The 18,349-nt window shown below is 47.4% G+C and overlaps 2 protein-coding genes across 2 annotated transcripts in view; one reads left to right on the top strand and one right to left on the bottom strand.

Annotated features, from left to right (window-relative positions):
* The window catches only part of LOC100340719 (guanine nucleotide-binding protein G(q) subunit alpha), a 314,873-nt gene extending 311,317 nt beyond the window's left edge, over positions 1–3,556 (bottom strand). The window contains exon 1 of the mRNA XM_051858885.2: positions 3,230–3,556. Within this exon, the coding sequence (XP_051714845.1) occupies positions 3,230–3,365 (136 nt within the window). The 5' untranslated portion in view covers positions 3,366–3,556. The remainder of the gene's footprint in view (positions 1–3,229) is intronic.
* Positions 3,557–4,339: 783 nt separating this feature from the next.
* LOC103348424 (uncharacterized) lies at positions 4,340–5,117 on the top strand. The gene is made up of 2 exons (XM_051858926.2): positions 4,340–4,699; positions 4,965–5,117. Exons 1-2 carry the CDS (start codon positions 4,479–4,481, stop codon positions 5,068–5,070), a joined length of 327 nt encoding a protein of 108 aa, XP_051714886.2. The 5' UTR covers positions 4,340–4,478; the 3' UTR covers positions 5,071–5,117.
* Positions 5,118–18,349: the final 13,232 nt, after the last annotated feature.

Below are 18,349 nucleotides of genomic sequence, written 5' to 3'. Positions count from 1 at the left end.
GGAATTGAAAACAATTTCACAATGAACATCTATAACCCAAGGCAAGCATTTGGGACAACTTGTTTTACAGACCTGAAGACAAATTAATATTAAATGGTGTGGCCCATGTACTACTGAAAGAAATATTTAGTGAATTCATGAATATTAATCAAAGCAAATATAATGTACTTTTCACCTAGAAAATACATAAAAACAGCAGTAAAGTTAAAACAGAGCATGCTTTTGTATGTCTATGTAGAATACAAAGTTTCCTTAGGTGTCAAAGAAAACAATCACTAAAGTAAATAAATTAAGAGAATAATTTTAAGAAAATATGAACTCAGAAATTAAGAAGATATTCTTAAGGTGGTAGATTTCAGGGTTCATTTTTAAAAAGATTAAAAATTAAAATATGCAAGTACTGCAGAATAAATTTGGAAGACATTACCATAATGGCTGGATATGAATCAAAACAGCACAAATTCTACTGCCACACTTCTGTGTCGTCAGCCAAACACTACTTTCCTTCTCTAATTCCTCCATATTATTAATATATATTAAATAGTTGTGTGAACAAATGCAAGGGTACACACATTTATCCCTACCACACAATTCCTTTAAATGCTGCCATGTCTTAAATTAAAATTTACTTTGAAAATAATTTTATCTTGCATTTCATTTACTATAAGGTTGATTCCTCCATTTAAGTAGGTAGTTTAAAATACCAGATCTTTAGACACTCTGAGAGAACACATTCTGTAACCCCCTCCCTCGGGGTAGGCTCTGTGTAAATGAAGGAAGGATCGGGAAAATTCAGGGTACTCATCAGAGCAGCACAGCAGAAATCCCTCTGCCGGAAGCCGCCCCGTTACCCTTCCCTGCTCAGCTCAGCCCTCGGCTCCCTCCTGGACTCACCCACCATTCACACACAGGCACACATCTACATTCAGCACCTATCTTTACCACGTGAGTAGTGTGGGCACTGCACTGGTTAAGTCACAAAAGCCACACGCCTAGAACATGAAGTAGGAATTCCTAACGATGTGTGAGGATCAAGCTTCTGTCAGAGAGATGCATTTTCAAATGGCACTCATGAATGTAGATGCTCAATTAATATCCTATTTTTCTACCACTTCTAATGGGCCATAGTATGGGGATGAGGTGGGCCATATGAAACCCTACTGAAATGTCTAATAAGAGCGAAGTCTCCACACCACCACCACGTAAGCTGTGAAACTGTACCTTACATTTTTCTTTCCTCAGAAAATGATCTCCCGGTTCATTCCATAAAAGCACAGCACAGGGCATGTAATTAAGCCTCTATGGAAGTGTTCTTCCCTCTTGGGCATTCAAACCCAGGCCCTCTGACAAAGCCCCTGTGCTAAGGCACAGCTGCTGGGAAACCCAGAGCTGTCATAGTTCAGGCCAACAGAGCTGACTGCAGAGACCTTAGACGCCCTGTTCACAGCTAAACAGAAACAAATAAAGGCAGTAAACAGGGCAAAAGGAAAAGAAAACCCAGCTCTTCAAACAAGTCTCTCTTCACCACATGTTTTCTCCCCTGAATTCTGTATTTAAACACCTTCCCTTGTTCTCTCCACTTTCTTCTCAATCCCGAGAATTCAGAAAATGTTCAACCTCCAAAATGAGAATAAAATTTAAAAAAAATATATTTTTTTAAAGAACCTCACTTTCCAAGCGCAGTGTTTCCCTCCCCCGGCTTCACGGCCTCAAGCCCACCTCTTCCCCCCAGCCCGCTGCCTTCTGTTCCTTTATGAACCTGTGTACATTTGTCTAACAGGGCTTCAGAAGGAAGACACACAGCCCGGCGAGCAGAGTAGCCATTCGTAAGTACGGGTGGCCCTGTTATTTTGTTCCTGTTTGCAAAGGATCCAGTGCACGAGCAGTTGAGTCCCCAAAGACAGTTGGTTCTCCAGCAGATGGAATGCTCAAGATAAGAGAGGGAATACAGGCTTCTGCCACCCGAACTGCCCAGACCACACTCTCTCCTGTCGGAGACGCGCATTTATTATGCACACACAAACACGCAGAACACAAGTGCAGACGTCCTCCAGGCCTCTGCCGACCACAATAGCTCCGGGTGCCCTCACGCTGGCTTGTCTGTGAACCCTGGTGGCCTGATTCCGAGCATTCTCTCGGAGGTAATCATCCATAGACGCCTATTCGAGAGACGGCATTCTCTTGCTAACTTCGCGTGAAAGCAGAACGCGGGGCTGTTGATTCAGAGACCAGAGGGAAATTTTCCTTTGCAGCCCTGATGCCCAAGACACTACAATGCTGTCCGTTTCAAACAAAAGGTTTCTCTCTTTCCCCCGGAGAGGGACGGAAAGGCTGCGGTACTGTTGTGAATTCAGGCCTAGATCTGGGATGCCTCATTAGACAAAAGATACCCGTCGCTGTCAACAACCACGCCAGCCACGCTCCCCTCGCCCCGGTCCTAATCCGGAAGGAATGGTGCAGCCGAGAAGCACGCCTGCCACCATCCACTGGCCAAGAAACTCTGCTGGGCCCCTCCTGTGGGTGGCCTGGTGGCTGCAGAAGAACACTCGGGTGACACACGGGGGCTTGCCCGCCCTCCCCGCCCCCACCCCACGAACCCCTGGCTGGGGAGGGTCGACCCCTGCTGGGCTTCTAGTTTTCACCCCTGGGGATCCCACTCGCCAGTCTGCCCACCGGTGGCTCCCCCACTTCTCCTGGACCCCAGAACGCACCGATAATGGATGCACAACGGCCACCTCACGGCGCGCCATCTCCCCCCCGCCCGCCCGCGCCCTGTGCCCCGGCTCGGCTCGCCACCCTCCGGGCGACATACACACACACACACACACACACACACACAGCTCCACCACCCCTGGGGGCGCGGCGGCCCCGGCGCTGCAAGTTCAAGCCCTCAGCCCACCTTCCCAGCCCCGCGCCCCTAGCCAGATCTGATCTGCCATTGAGCAGAGACACCGCAGAGAACGCAAGCCCCCCCCACAACAAGGGACACACAAGACAGCACGCGCCGAGGCACCCAACAAGGCAGCCCCGAACCCTCCGCGCGCACGGGCGTGTGTGTGCGCGCGCGCGCGTACCCGCGCGGGTGCGGGTGGAGGCCGGGGGCGCGCCCGGGGAGGGTAGGGGCGAGCCCGGGGGCTGGGGGCGGCTGCCCGGAGGGGCCGGAGGCGGGGGCTGGGGGCGCGCAGAGGCCCGGGGGAGGGCCCGCACGGCCGGCCCGGGCCGTACTCACCCAGTAGCAGCAGTTTGAGCTCCCGGCGGGCGTCCCGCTTGTCCCTGCGGAGCTGCCGCTCGATCTCGTCGTTGATCCGCCGGGCTTCCTTGGCCTCCTCGCTCAGGCAGCACGCCATGATGGACTCCAGAGTCATTCTTCCAAAGTGCCTCCGCTGCAGCCCCGCCGGCACCCCCTGCTCACACGCGCGCACACACACACCCTCCCGCCCTCGCTCCCCCGAGGCAGCGGTGGCCGCTGAGCCCCCGCCGCCTGGGCGCGCGTCCGGGATGAGATCGCGGAACCGCCGCGGGGGCGACGGCCAGGGCCGGGGCCACCAGGTGGGCCGGGGTCTAGGCGGGCGCAGGAGGCCTTCGCCGCCCGGCGGAGCGAGGCGGGCGCGGGAGGCGGCCGCGGGCGCTGGCTCGGGGGGCGCGCAAGGGAAGGCCGCCGCGCCCGGCCTCGCTCAGACGCCCGCGCCTCCTTCCCCGGGAACGGGCAGCCCGCCTCGCCCCCCGCGCCGCCGCCGAGGCTCCCCTACGGTTTGCGCCCGGCGGCGAGAGCACATCCACCGGGGCGCCCCCCTAGCGAGCGGCCGCCGACCGCTCCCCGCACCCGGCGCGCCCGCTCCTCGCCGCCGCCTGACACGGCTCCCGGGCGCCCGCGGCCCTGCCCGCGCCCACCGCCCGGCTAAGCGCGCAAACCCCGCTCGCCGGCCCGGCCCGCCGCGCGCTCCTCCGCCTCCGCCTCCGCCTCCGCCTCCGCCAAACGCCCACCCCCGGCCCCGATTGCCAGGCGCGGAGCGGCTGCTCAGTGATCGCCCTCCCCCTCGCCACACACACACATTTTCTTCTTTCTCTGAACTGGAGCACAGATCCGGGAGGGAGGCGGCGGCGGCGGCGGCAGCGGCGGCGGCGGGAGGAGGCGGAGGAGGAGGAGGGGCAGGAGGCGGAGGCGGAGGGACGGGCGCGGGAGGCGGAGCCGCCCGGCCCCTCTTGGAAGGCTCTCCCTGGGCTCGCAGCCGCGCGCCGCGCCGCCCAGTGCGGCTCTCGCCTCGCTCGCGCAGCTCCCTGACTGGGCCGGCCCCCTCAGGCTCCGCGGGCGCCGCCCTCTCCCGCGCCCTCCGTGGAGGCCGGCGGGCTCCGGCGGACGCAGCCGCCCTCGGCTAGGGGCAGGGCCCGCTGACAGCCGCTCGGGTTGAGCGGGCGGCTGCGACCGCGGGCCGGAACCCCGGCAACCTGCGGCCGCCCGGGCGTGGTGGAGCGGGAATATGGCGGCCTCCGCCTGCCTCTCAGCCCACCAGCCCCGGAGCGCCGCCTCGGCCCCGCCTGGAAGCCGCGGGAGTCGGCCCCGAGCCCATGCACCGGCTGGCGCCGGAGACCCCCTGCCCGGCTCCCCGCTGGCAGCGCCGGAGACCCCCTGCCCGGCTCCGCGAGGCCGCTGTGCGGTGGCCTCTGTCTTTTCCCGAGGTTATTCCTCAAACGCCATTCGGTTAGAAGCTGCCTCTCGTCACTACTGACCCCAGTTGAATCTTAGAAAATACGATTCTCTCCGGGTGGGCTGTGGCCGGAGAGGAGTGGTCACTGCCTCCCCGAGGGGTAGGGGGCGAGGACCCTGCAATTCACTTGAGATAGAAATCTGAGCAGAAAAATGAAGCTGCCCAAGTTGCCGGGAGCTTCCTGGCAGGCTCCAACTTTTCATGCTGTTGAGGTGATTTTGGTTTTGGTTTTCTGTTGTTCTTGTTTCCGTTTTACAGATGCTCCTCGTTTTTGAAAAGGCACGCGATGTTTTCACAGCCAAGTCACCGAATGTACCCTGCTCCACCGAGATGGAACTTATGGGTGGCTTCTGGGAGCATGTAAATCCGTGCGGGATGAAAGAAAAGAATAAAAAATTTTAAATGGGAAAATCAAGATTTGTTTCTAGGTTTTTTTTTTTCTTATTTTTCCTTTTCCACTTCCGGTTAAGTTTATGTAAAAGTGTTGCGTATGTGTTTCGTGGTGATCTTCCCGATAAGTAACAACAAGAAGTTTGCTCCTTCAGGCTTGATTTGGCCTGAAAGCTGCAAAAAGCCAAGCTCTTCCGCCTCCAGCCTTGATGGAAACCGAGGTCTTCAGGGTAAATGGTGTTTTCTGAAGAGAATCGCTGTTCCACGTTTGCTGGGAGATGCTCCTGGTGCCACGGCTGTGCTACTGCTGCAGGCCAGGAATGCACCCTGGGTTCATGGACACCAGGTGTGCGACTTCCTTCCTTCATTTATCATTTCCTCCAGCCCTTCACACACACTCCAAGCCAGCACTTAGATTAAGCAAGCCATCAAAACATAAAATCTATATTTTTTAAAAGGATTTTTGGCCAAGGAAAATGATTGAGTTTCACCTTGGCCAGGAGAGTAGAATGAGCAAATTTATACGAATGACTACAAAGAACCACTACACTTGCTATGGAATGAAAATTTAAATATCAGTGACAAAAGAAATGAAAAGAATGGCATTCAATATGCAGTGATGTAAAATGGCTTCACGGGAAAACCTGATATGGTTGTATCCTGTAATACATGGATATATGTGAGTAGGAGAAATACAAAACACTGGAAACCAAATAGCTCTCTTGAGCTTCAAATTGGGTTTCCTAGCCTAGTGTCCTCTGAGACTTGAAAATGTCTTTCAAAGTGTGCCAGAAAACTATCAGAAGACTATCAGTACATTTGACCTATTGCTTGATGAAAGAAATTAAACTGCTTCAACAGATCTCAGATATAAACTTTTGTCATCCCCTATTCTCAGCATCAGAGACATACCCTGGCTGGCTGTTACTAGATATATGAATTGTCATGACAAGTATTAGGAACAAATCAAGAAGTGAGGAAAACCAAAACTCTAGTGATAAAACAATGTCTAGGTGTCAAGAAGGAAGCAGGAAAAGAAAGTCCTAATCTGAATGCAGATGAATCCAAAAATTCTTTGATATTATCTGGAAAGCATGTGCCTAGCAAATATTCCTACAACCAAAATCAAACAATCCATGCAGAAATTACTGATGTTGACTCTGTCCTAGAAGCGTTAGGGAACTAAACATGGATCCTATTACAAAATTCCAGGTTTTTAATCAACAAGCATTTACTCATTACCTACCCTGTATCAGTAACTAGTGGTGAAGGTCCAAGAAGACACGCCTACTAAGATAAGATATGGTCTTTACCCTCAGTAGGCTTAATAGTCTAAAGGAATAATGAGCCTCTGAACAGCCAAAATGAAACACAAAGTGAAGTCAGGTTGTATTAAAGTTGTGATAGAAGTCACAATGTAAAGAAAGAAAAAGGAAGGAATAATTCCTTCTGTCCTCCCAGGAAAGGGGACGTTTGTACTTTAAAGAACAAGTAGATTTTCCAGAAATACATATCACATAAAAGCAAATTAGCAATAGACAATAGACCATTTTGAAAATTCAGGGCAGTTACCAGAGACCTCAAAAGCAAAGAACAAAACAGTAAGAGCATTGAACTTTAGGGGGAAAAATGGTAAAACCTTCACGTCTATGGTGCCCTGAGAAGGACACCCACCCCCACAAGCACATCACTGTGTCCCTAGGGGACTGGAAAAGAAAACAAAAAAGGCATAGTTCAGTCTCACACAGTGGTTTTGCTCTTCTAAAGGCATCTCCTGGGGAAGAAAACCTGTAGGGGTAATCCAGACACGCCTGTGGGGATGCTTCATCCTTATCTCTCAGCCCCCCTCACCTCCTCCCTCCCTCCCCTTCCCTCCAGGATCAGGAGCCGCTTGAAAGCCTGGACTTCAGCTTTCCTGACACCCAAGAGCGTGCCTAGCCGAGAACAGATCCTCAGTAAGTGATGGATAAACAAAAGAATGCCACTCACCTACATCATCCACAAACACGCTCGCAGACTGCCAGTGCAGGCAGTGTCTTATGCCAGATGCCCGAGGCATACAAAGTCGTTAAAGACTCTATAATCTATTTGGGCAGACAGTCCTCATGCATAAAGGAATACTCCACAGACTGCAGAGTTCAGGAGGAGGACCAGTTACATAAGCCACCATTCAAAGGAGGGTGGGAAGGCACATGATGGTCCCCTGAGAGACAAATTAGGGGGCAGGCGTTTGGTACAGCACATGAGTAGACACTTGGGATGCCCGTATCCTGTATTGGAGTGTGTGGTTGGAATTCCAGCTCTTTGACCTCCCTACCCAGCTTCCTCTTAGTGCTTACTTTGAGAGGCAGTAGGTGGTGGCTCAAGGGCTTGGTCATCGCCCACCCATGTGGCAGACACAGATGGAGTTCTGGGCTCCTGGATTCAGCCTGGTGGGCTTTTGGAGGGTGAACCATGGAAGATTCTCTCTCTCTCTCATGTGCCTGCCTTTCAAATACAATGAGAAATTTTTAGAAAGACCAGCTGGAAATCAACCTGAAGCACCGCAGGTCCTACAAGAGCTGGGAACTAGCAGCTCTGTGCAGGCCTTGCAGGCACAGCTGCCTGTCCAAGGTATACAAGGGGCTTGGTGGAGATGTAGGCCCAGAGAGGCTCAGAGAGCTTCAAATGGCGCCACCTAGGGGAAAATGTTCGAAAGAGCTAAAAGATGATTCTTTAAGCAGAGCTGCCCAGATGAAAGGGTTTCAGGGCCAACATGTTGAAAATAAAGAACTAGAACCACAATGTGTTCTTCTGAAAGAGAAAACACCCTCCAAATCCACCTAACGGATATACTTGGTGAAGTAGAGAACTTCACTGACATCTTTCTCCTACCTTGTGCATGAAATACATACAGGTGATTTCTCTGGCTCTTGTCAAGTAACTATTTCATGCTTATGCAAGATCAACTTTATTATGGGTTGTATTGTACTTCACAGATGGAAGACCATTAAGACCCCACTAGATCGTAAGTCCCTAAAAGGCTGGTCTAATGGGAGTTATAATTAATGAGCAAATGAATGAAATCTGTACTAAAATAAAATAGTAAAACGTCAGCAGGCAGTTCACCAGAAGTGATCCTCACCCCTTTGAAATGTAAAGGATGAAGGATGACTTAGCTAGTACAAGAGTTTACATCCAGGGACCAGCGCTGAGCCATAGCAGGCTAAGCCTCCGCCTGTGGCGCCGGATTCCATATAGGCGCAGGTTCATGTTCCAGCTGCTCCTCTTCCAATCCAGATCTCTCCTATGGCCTGGGAAAGTTGGGCCCCTGCACCTAGGAAAGTAGTGGAAGAAAGACCAAGAATTTGGGCCCCCACACCTGCATGGGAGACCCAGAGGAGGCTTCTGGCTCCTGGCTTCAGATCGGCCCATCTCTAGCCATTGGGGCCACTTGGGGAGTGAACCACCAGATGAAAGACCTTCTCTCTGTCTCTCCCTCTCTCTGTCTGTAACTCCACCTCTCAAATAAATAAACAAAATTTTTTTAAAAAATTACATCCAGTCCTGGATCTTACTACTAGTAGGGATCACTTTTCCCCCAAGACTCTCTGACTTGACTAAACTCCAGACTAAGACCAACAGTGTAAACAGGTGGGCTTTAGCCTGCATAAATATTGCTTTTGATTCAATGGTGTTATTGAAAATGTAGATTAACTGCCAAAAAAATTTTTTTTTGACAGGCAGAGTGGACGGTGAGAGAGAGACGGAGAAAAAGGTCTTCCTTTTCCATTGGTTCATCCCCCAATGGCCGCCGCACTGTGGCTGGCATACCACGCTGATCCGAAAGGCAGGAGCCAGGTGCTTCTCCTGGTCTCCCATGCGGGTGCAGGGCCCAAGCACTTGGGCCATCCTCCACTGCACTCCCGGGCCATAGCAGAGAGCTGGCCTGGAAGAGGGGCAACCGGGACAGAATCCAGCGCCCAGATCGGGACTAGAACCCAGTGTGCCGGCGCCACAGGCGGAGGATTAGCCTATTGAGCCGAGGCACCAGCCCCAAAATTTAAATATTGAAAGAGAGTCACATAACTATCTGAATTTCAGTTCTTCATTTAAGAACTGACCCATAATCCCAGATGGTACCTTTCCCACCAGCCTGATGTACTCTCCATTTTTATATCAACTGTACCCATTAATCTTTCTCTTTTAGTAACATACAGTACCTTTGCATATTGGAGTTGGGCTTCTGATGGAAGGCAGCAGGAAGAGGACTACAGTTTGGAATTAATTACATCAGATTAATCAAGGCAATTGACTTATTTCCCACATTTCTAAATCAAATAATCATTTCTCCCATTACACTCATATCCCTTTGATGATTTCTCATGTAAAGCTCAAGAAGGCCAAGATTTTTGTTTGCTTTGTTCACTCCTAGAACAGAGTGTGGAGTGTATTAGATGCCTAATGAACACTTGTTAAATGAATGAAAATTAGTTCTTCCAATATAAGAAGGCACATTGTTGCCACATGGCTGTCTCCTCTCCTCCACACCCCTTTAGCCAGATGGTACCCAGCAAAGCTTGGCTCCCTCCATAAAACATTATTCAGTCCTGTGCTACAAAATGCAGACTCAGATGAGTTTACCAAGGAATATTAGCAATCACTAGGGCATCAAGAAAGCAAGGGTGCAACATTGTTATTCAAACCCCTATGGAAACATGTGCTAGTGCCACCTAAACCAGTCTTACAGAAAAGGTAATATTCTTACCCCAAATCCATGTCAAGACACATGCATGTCATACATCAGAAATTATGCCATGGATGTATAGACAAGTTATGAAATCTCAGTGTGTGATCAATTAGTGAAACATAATACACACTGATGGAAAACACATAATTAAAGTGGCTGCCATTCTGCCCTCCCAATGACTGAGATGGTCCTCATATTAACCTACTTAACATTTTGAAAATTTGTCCTTCATGGATTTTTTTGCATTAATTTTGACTTCTAAAGTATTCTATTGGGACCAGCACTGTGGCATAGTGGGTAAAGACACTGCCTGCAGTGCCAGCATCCCATATGGGCAGCGGTTCGAGACCTGGCTACTCTACTTGCGATCCAGCTCTCTGCTATGGCCTGGGAAAGCAGTAGAAGATGGCTCAAGTCCTTGTGCCCCTGCACCCACACGGGAGACCTGGAAGAAGCTCCTGGCTCCTGGCTTCGGATCAGTGCAGCTCCTGCTGTTGCGGCCAATTGGGGAGTGAACCAGCAGATGAAAGACCTCTCTCTCCTTCTCTGTGTAACTCTGACTTTCAAGTAAAATACATAATAATAAGTATTCTGTTAAAATATTATTTATCTTAATTGTTGAAATTTTCTTGATGCTCTGTTAAATTTTTTACACAAGTGCCTTACCCTATCTGGACCTTGGTACTGAAGGTGTACAGGAGTTGAACCAGCAGGTGGAAGCCCCCTCCTCTCCGTCTCTACCTCTCTCTGTAACTCTCTCAAATAAATAAAATAAATCTTTAACAAAACAAGAAAATTATGAGAAAAATGCGAACGTTACTATGGTTTTTTAGCTTAACTACTTGACCTTCATTAAGAAGAAAAGACCAGCGACTAGAGCCCTAAGGAGCCATGTGATCCAGGGAATTTCTTTAAATCCAGCAATCATAAATTTAAAAAAATGATTTATTTATTTGAAAGGCAGAGTTACAGAGAGGCAGAGGCGGAGAAGGAGGGACGAGGAGAGAGAGTGAGAGAGCGAGACAGTCTTCCATCCGCTGGTTCACTTCCCAAATGGCTGTAACAGCAGGAGCTGGGCTGATCCAAAGCAGGAGCCAGGAGCTTCTTCCAGGTCCCCCACATGGGTTTGGGCCATCCTCCACTGCTTTCCCAGGCCATAGAAGAGAGTTGGATCGAAGTAGAGCAGTTGGGACTCAACCAGGCACCAACATGGGATACCAGCGCCACAGGCAGCAGCTTTATCTGCTAAGCCACAGCACCATCCCCTCAGCAATCATTTCTTAAAAATAAAGCCCAACTGGGAAACCAATCTAGGGTTAAAGTGCAAATGTGCTGATAAGGGGACACAACCCACAGTTATCCCCCACACTTCTTTCCCTTTCCTTTTCCCTGGGGACATTTAAAAAAAAACCTCTGAGCTGGCCGGCGCAGTGGCTCATTAGGCTAATCCTCCACCTTGCGGCGCCGGCACACCGGGTTCTAGTCCCGGTTGGGGTGCCGGATTATGTCCCAGTTGCCCCTCTTCCAGGCCAGCTCTCTGCTGTGGCCAGGGAGTGCAGTGGAGGATGGCCCAAGTGCTTGGGCCCTGCACCAGCATGGGAGAAAAGGAGAAGCACCTGGCTCCTGGCTTCGGATCAGCACAATGCGCCGGCCGCAGCGGCCATTGGGGGGTGAACCAACGGAAAAGGAAAACCTTTCTCTCTCTCTCTCTCTCTCTCTCTCACTGTCCACTCTGCCTGTCAAAAATAAATAAATAAAGAGAAACATAAAAAAAAAAAACACACACACCTCTGAGCTAATCCAATTACCACTTTTGACAGAAGGTCACACCTAGAGAGTCTATAGATTGATCCAGGTTGTGCAGCCAGCAAGTGGCAGAAGCAGGACTAGATTTTTGGTTTTCTCACTGTCAATTGTCTTTTCCTGATGGCCCTTCCTTTCAATTGAATGAGTGCTGGGGATAGTGATATTTAGTCTTCAACTTGCCTGGTCTCAAAATCTGTACTCACCTTTTAGAAAGGATCAGTGTTCTCTTAATCCTTGCCCGTAACCTACTGCTAATAAATCACAGTGCCCTTAGAGTGCTATCTGCGTTTCTCATCAGATCTAAGCCCCAGGTTAGAGTAGTAGTTTTGACTCCTAGCTGCACATTACAATCACCTGGGAGCCTTTACACAATACTAAGTGCTGAATTCTTACCCCAGATACTTGGGTTTAATTGGCCTGGGGTGGGGCCAGGTGTATATTTAGTATTGTTTTTATGCCCCCTGGGTGTTCCAATGTGTAAGGCAAGATTGAGAACAATTGAGTTACAGTAATAAAACTAATTATATGTGCTGGCCTCAGCGAGTAGGCAGAAAGTACAGCCCCAATTACTCACCCCAACTGGGAAGACCTATGGCGTTCAGGATGGGGCTGAGGAGGCCCAGGGCCCATTCCCTTCCTCATCCACTGTCACTCTGGCTTTTTTTCACTTCCCTTTTCCTCTCACTTTTTCTTAAAATTTTTTTTTTTCAATTTCCCACAAAAAGAAGTAAGTCTCCCTCCCACCCTGACCCACCTCTCACCTCCCCTGAAGCATTACTAGTTACTTTGACAGGCTTCCAGAAATTTCTGTGCATATTTAGACATAAAACAAGGGAACTTCAAAGAGTTCATGGAAAATGGCATTGAAAGATACTGTGCCTCTTCCATAAACTTTTTGAAAGCCTTTCATATCCCTTTTAAGTTTCACAAATGGTTGTATACTACACAACCTATGCTGTAATTTGCTTTTCCTACTGGCAATGTATCAGAAATGGGTCTATTTGCAAAGCTGCTCTTTTTGACACTGCGTTGTATTCAATTAGCTTTCCCAATGTTTCTTAGCCTGTCCATCTTTGGTGAAGTTTTGTTTCCAGGAGTGTGCTACTTCTATAATAAATATTTATGGGTTTAGTTCTTTACTCTTGCCATGGGCTTTGTCTCATTTGTTAAATATGCTTCAAATATTATTTTAGTGTCTGCTTGGTGTTCCATTGTTTGAATTTATAATCATCTGTGCAAACAATTCTGTGCTAGACATGTATGCTGTTTCCAGTTCTTATTCATTATGAATGAGGCTGCAACAAACAGTCCTTGTATATAAATCTGTGTGTGTATCACCACATCCCTGGAATCAATTTCACAAAGTAGAATTATTGGGTCACTTTTCAAGGTTTTTGATATGTGGTGCCAAATTGTTTTCTTGCAGTACTTTATGCCCACCAGCAATGCATAAAATGTCCCAGTCCCCCATCTTTGTTTAACCACAGTATAATTTGAACATCACCAACTGGTTTGGCAACAAAACACTTGCAATTTTTTTTTCATCTGTAATCTAGAGTTTCCTTCATCATTATCAACTACTCTGAGGCTTTAGTAATCTCAGAGATTTTCATAAACCTGTGCATCTATCTACAAATTATATTAAATTATGTTAGCCGAATAATAAACCATATTGGAAGAGCTGAGTTAAAGAAGCTGAAGGTCTTTTATTTCACATGGTTCTAATAAAGACCAGAATCCAGAGAAAAGTCTGTTTGATAATACATGGAATATTCTAGGTTTTCTTTAAACACAAATTCACTGAGCCCAGTCATTCAGCTATAGCTTGAGCTTACTCTGCTGAAGCTAACCCACCCTTGAATTCTTTGATTCTAGCAATGCAGTTTGCCCAAAGCAAATAAAAAACTCTGTTGGCTAAACCTTCCCTTTCATTCACAGGGAATCCAGGGGAATGATGGATTCATTCAGCTGCTTGAGGTTTGAACTTCAGCAGAACCTCGTTAGTGACCTGTTGTAGGGATCACGGGAAGGATGTTACCAGTTCCTTGGAGGGAGCACGAAGGTGCTCCCCAGGGAGATGTGGAGTCTGTGCTCCACAGGCTGCACTGTTGCTACTGTCCTTGTGGCAGAAATCCCCACATACAGTACATTCGAACTGATTTTAAACACCAGGAGCCAGATTAAGTAAGGGTAAAGCAGCTTCCTGGGAATCCTTGCAGACTGTTCACACACCGTTTCTCATGGACTCTTTGTCCTGCCAAGTGATTAACATCGGAAGGCCTGGAACCACTCAAATGCACATAAACGCCTATTAGAATTTACCTGAAGTACATGCCTCACAAGATTTTTTCAGTCCGGCTTGCCTGGAGAATTCTGAGGCATGTGGTGGAATGTCAACGAGATGGCAGACTGCTCAGGTGCCTGTTGTTAGCTCTGAAATGCCATCAAATTCATGTCATTGTGCCAAAGGTATTTATTTCAGTGTACATCTTTCCACAGGGATGGGCACATGACTGCCAGTTCCAATAACTGCAGTTCCAGAACTATAGGATCGAAACTCTTGCAGGCAGGAGCAGACAAAGCAAGGTTCTGTGAGATTCCAGAAGCAATGTGTTCTCTTCTCCAGGAGGAATAATTCAATGCCAGGTTGACCCACAGGGACTTGCCACCCCAACTGCATAGAAGGCAGAATACTGGTAAAAGGCAGGAAAATGTGTCTCCTTGATGTATTATATTAAAATGATTTTATGTTATTTACTCTCAGGCCACATTTGTCTACTCAATAAGAGAGTCAGTTCTTGCAAAGACTGCTGTTAAGTCACTTCATGACTTAAACTTAACCTTAACCTTTTTGACCTAACTTTGAGGATGACTCCTGGATCCACTGAGCATTGTGTTAGGGTAACAGAGAGGGTTGGCAGGGTGGGGGCGTCATGCTGCATTGCCCTCTGAGGCCTGACAAGGTAGATCCTGCAATAAGATCTACTCAAGACAATTCCGTGTCATACAGAGTCCATGGAGTACAGCCGCTTCTCTTACAGTTCAAAAAGCCGTGTTCATTCATCTGGTCATTTTAAGTCAGCCAACTCCCAGTTTATAACAGGGCAGAACACAGGAAATGGGAGGAGCCTGTGACTGGAAGAATGAAAGGCAACAACAGGCAAGAAGGTTGGACTCAGGCTCTGGTTCCTGGGAAAAGCCACGTCTCCCAGAGGCCAGACTAGGTGCAGGGAGATAGAAGAACAGAACTCAGGAGAAGACCCAATGCCAGTGCCCAGAAAGGAGGGCGAGAGCTGTGATGTCCTGGATGGTTGCTGGGAGCCACAGATGGGCCATAGGTGCACTGGGCACAACATGGCCCCAGGTACTGCTCCATGGAAACTGGCAAAAGGAGCCCCCACTTGACAATTCTTTCCTTCCCTTTCCAAGTAGAATGAGCAAGTGGTTTCCAGTTCTGAATTCACTTAAAATCAGAAGGAGTGGGATAAACTGCTTCCTGGGACACCCAGATCCCAAAGAAGAGAACCCATTCAAGTCCTAGCTTCTCCACTTCGGATCCAGATTCCTGTTAATGCCTCTGGGGAGGCAGTGGATGATGCCCAAGCACTTGGATTCCTGCCACCCATATGGGAGACTTGGATGCAGCTCCTGGCTCCTTGGCTTCAGCCCTGGCTGTTGCAGCTACTTGGGGAGTGAACCAGCAGGTGGAAATGCTCTCTCTTGCTCTCCCTCTCACTCTCTCTCCTGGCTCTGCCTCTCTCTCTGCTCTCATTCTGACTTTCAAATAAGCAAACAAACAAATATATTTTTAAAGATTTCTTATTTATTTTCTTTATTTGAAAGGCAGTTATACAGAGAGGGAGAGACAGAACTTTTGTCGGCTGGCTCATTCCCCAAAGGAATGCACCGCCGCAGATGGCCTGGTACAGATCAAGGACAGGAGCCAGGAGCTTTACCCAAGTCCCCTATGTGGGTGCAGGGGCCCAAGCACTTGGGGCCATCTTCCACTGATTTCCCGGGTGCATTAGAAGGGAGCTGGATTCAAAGTGGAACAGCCAGGACTCAGAGGGGTGCCCATATGGTTTGCTGGTGCTGCAGGCTTAACCTGATGCACCCCAATGCTGGCCCCAACAAATAAATATCTTTAAAAAATAAAATCAGTTTCAAAAACTTCACATTGTTTTAAAGTTGGCCATTTATAAACTTTGTGCATTCTTCAAATGGAGACTTTCCTGGGCCTAAAAAACAAAACAAAACATGATTTTAAAAGCTTTATTCATAGTTGAGTTTTTTAGAAAACATGAAATTTCAAACGTATTAATAATGATTCCAGGACAGCCACCACTTGCAACACTGACATCCCATATGGGTGCCAGTTGGAGTCCCAGCTGGTCCACTTCCAATCCAGCTCCTTGCTAATGTGCCTGGGGAAGCATTCCAAGTCCCTAGGACCCTGCACCCATATGGGAGACCTGAAAGAAACTCCTGGCTCCTGGCTTCAGTCTGGCCCAGCCTGGGTCTTTACAGCCACTTGGTGATTGAACCAGCTGATAGAAGACCTCCCTCTTCCATGAACAGGGAGCTGGATGGGAAGTAGAGCAACCTGGACAGGAATCAGCACCCATATGGGATGCTGGCATTGCAGGAGGTGGCTTTTACCTGCTATGTTGCAATGCTGGCCCCAGAAATATGAATTTTTAACACAGAATGGTTACTTTTAAAGTTTTATTTATTTTTATGTATTTGAAAGGCAGAGCAACAAAGAGAGACAGGGACAGGGAGATCCACAACAGCTCGGTGGAGCCAGGCCAAAGCCAGAAGTCTAGAGCTCCATCCAGGTCCCCCATGTGAGTGCAAGAGGTCAAACTTCTTGAATCACCACTTACTGATTCCAAGGGTGTGGATTAGCAGGAAGCTGGATTGAAAGCTGAGCGTTCTCTCAAACCCAAGCACTCTGATATGGTATGTGGGCAGCCCAAGCAGCTTCTTAATGGCTGTGTCAAATTTAACAAGGGAAAGTGATAAGGCTTTCCTAAAAGCTATGTTATTGTTAAAAGGTACTGGTTCTCGTTTTACGAATTCTCCCCTGAGACTAAATTTCCATCATTTCTGATGCTTTTAGAAGGTGACTGTGGGGCTGGCATTGTGGCATAGTAGGTTAAGCCTCCACCTGAGGTGCTGGTACCCCATATGGGTGCCAGTTTGTGTCCCGGCTGCTTCTCCTCCAATCCAGCTCTCTGCTGTGGCCTGGGAAAGCAGTGGGAGATGGCCCAAGTGCTTGGGCCCTGTACCCACGTGGGAGACATGGATGAAGCTCCTGGCTCCTGGCTTCAGATTGGTCCAGCTCCAGCCATTGCAGCCATTTGGAGAGTGAACCAGCAGATAGAAGATCTTTCTCTCTGTCTCTCCCTTTCTCTGTCTGTAACTCTGTCTCTCAAGTAAATAAATAAAATCTTTAAAAAATTTTAAAAAGATGACTGTTTCAATTTAGATCTCCAAGTTGCTAGTCTAAATCTCCCCTCCTTATTTTCTTTCCTGCAAACTGTGTCAGTACATTTTGTTTGGTGAAGACATTTTCTTTTAAAATTAATTCTCAAGTATTGGTCATGCTGTAAAGAAATGGGCACATTTCTATCTTATAAATTGGCATCACTTTTCTGAAAAAAAAATTTGGTGACAGCATAAACAAAAACAAACAGCAAGCTGAAAAGTATACAAATCATTTGACCTAGAAATGACATTTCTAGACATATATCTAAAGGATGTAGTCACAATGTGAACAAATATTTATTTATAGAGTTATTTATCACAGCCAAAATAGATTACACAAAATATGGAAATAAGCCAAAACTCAAATATCAGAGAATTGGCTAAATGCATTACACAATATCCATATGATGGAATATGAAGTAACTATGAATAATCATATATAAAAATACCAAATGAGAGCAGAAAATTTAATATCAAATAAATACTTCATAAAATTAAAAAGCAAGTGTCAAACAATGTGAACAGAAGGATCCTAATTATGTTTTTTAAACTTGTGTATGAGTATGTAATGGGTGTACATGTGTGTGCTTGAAATGCTGTACACCCGAATGTTGGCATATGTAAATCTTGGAAGGAAGATAATTTTTATTTCATATTTTCTATATTTTTAGTTTCAGAATGACCACACTTCAGCTTTTGAACTTTGAAAAAACTCAATGAATTTTTAAACATGCATTGAAATGCACAACCTGAGACTACACTTAAAGCTATTGAACTATACACTTAAAATGATTGAAACAGTCAATGTTATATATGTTATTACAATAAAAATTATATTTATTAGAAACTTTAGATGACCCCGGGTTTGGCAATGCCTTTTTAGACACAATACCAAAATCATAATCTATGAAAGAAAAATTTGACTTTATTAAAAATAAAAATAGTGCTCTGAGAAAGACATGGTTAAGAGAATGAAATGATAAGCCACAGATTGGGAGAAAACATTTATAAAACACATAACTAATAAAGATATACCAAAAATATATAAAGGACACTTAAAATTTAACAATCAGAAAGCCAACAACTCAGGTTAAAAATGTGCAAAAGATGGTAACAGCCATCTCTACAGAAGACCTAAAGATGGTGCATAGATCCCATATGGGCACTGGTTTGAGTCCTGGCTGCTCCACTTCTGCTCCAGCTCTCTGCTAGGGCCTGGGGAAGCAGT

Source organism: Oryctolagus cuniculus, chromosome 1 (assembly GCF_964237555.1).
Source record: "Oryctolagus cuniculus chromosome 1, mOryCun1.1, whole genome shotgun sequence".
Classification (NCBI taxonomy): Eukaryota; Metazoa; Chordata; class Mammalia; order Lagomorpha; family Leporidae; genus Oryctolagus; species Oryctolagus cuniculus.
Note: the sequence above shows the minus strand (reverse complement) of the source record. Positions and strands in the feature narration are given on the sequence as shown.

Bases quoted from the DNA above. Each gene is read 5' to 3' on its own strand.
- LOC103348424 (XM_051858926.2), top strand. From the start codon at position 4,479: ATGGCGGCCTCCGCCTGCCTCTCAGCCCACCAGCCCCGGAGCGCCGCC. The intron at 4,700-4,964 runs GTTAGAAGCTGC...TCCGTTTTACAG, and splicing joins TATTCCTCAAACGCCATTCG to ATGCTCCTCGTTTTTGAAAA.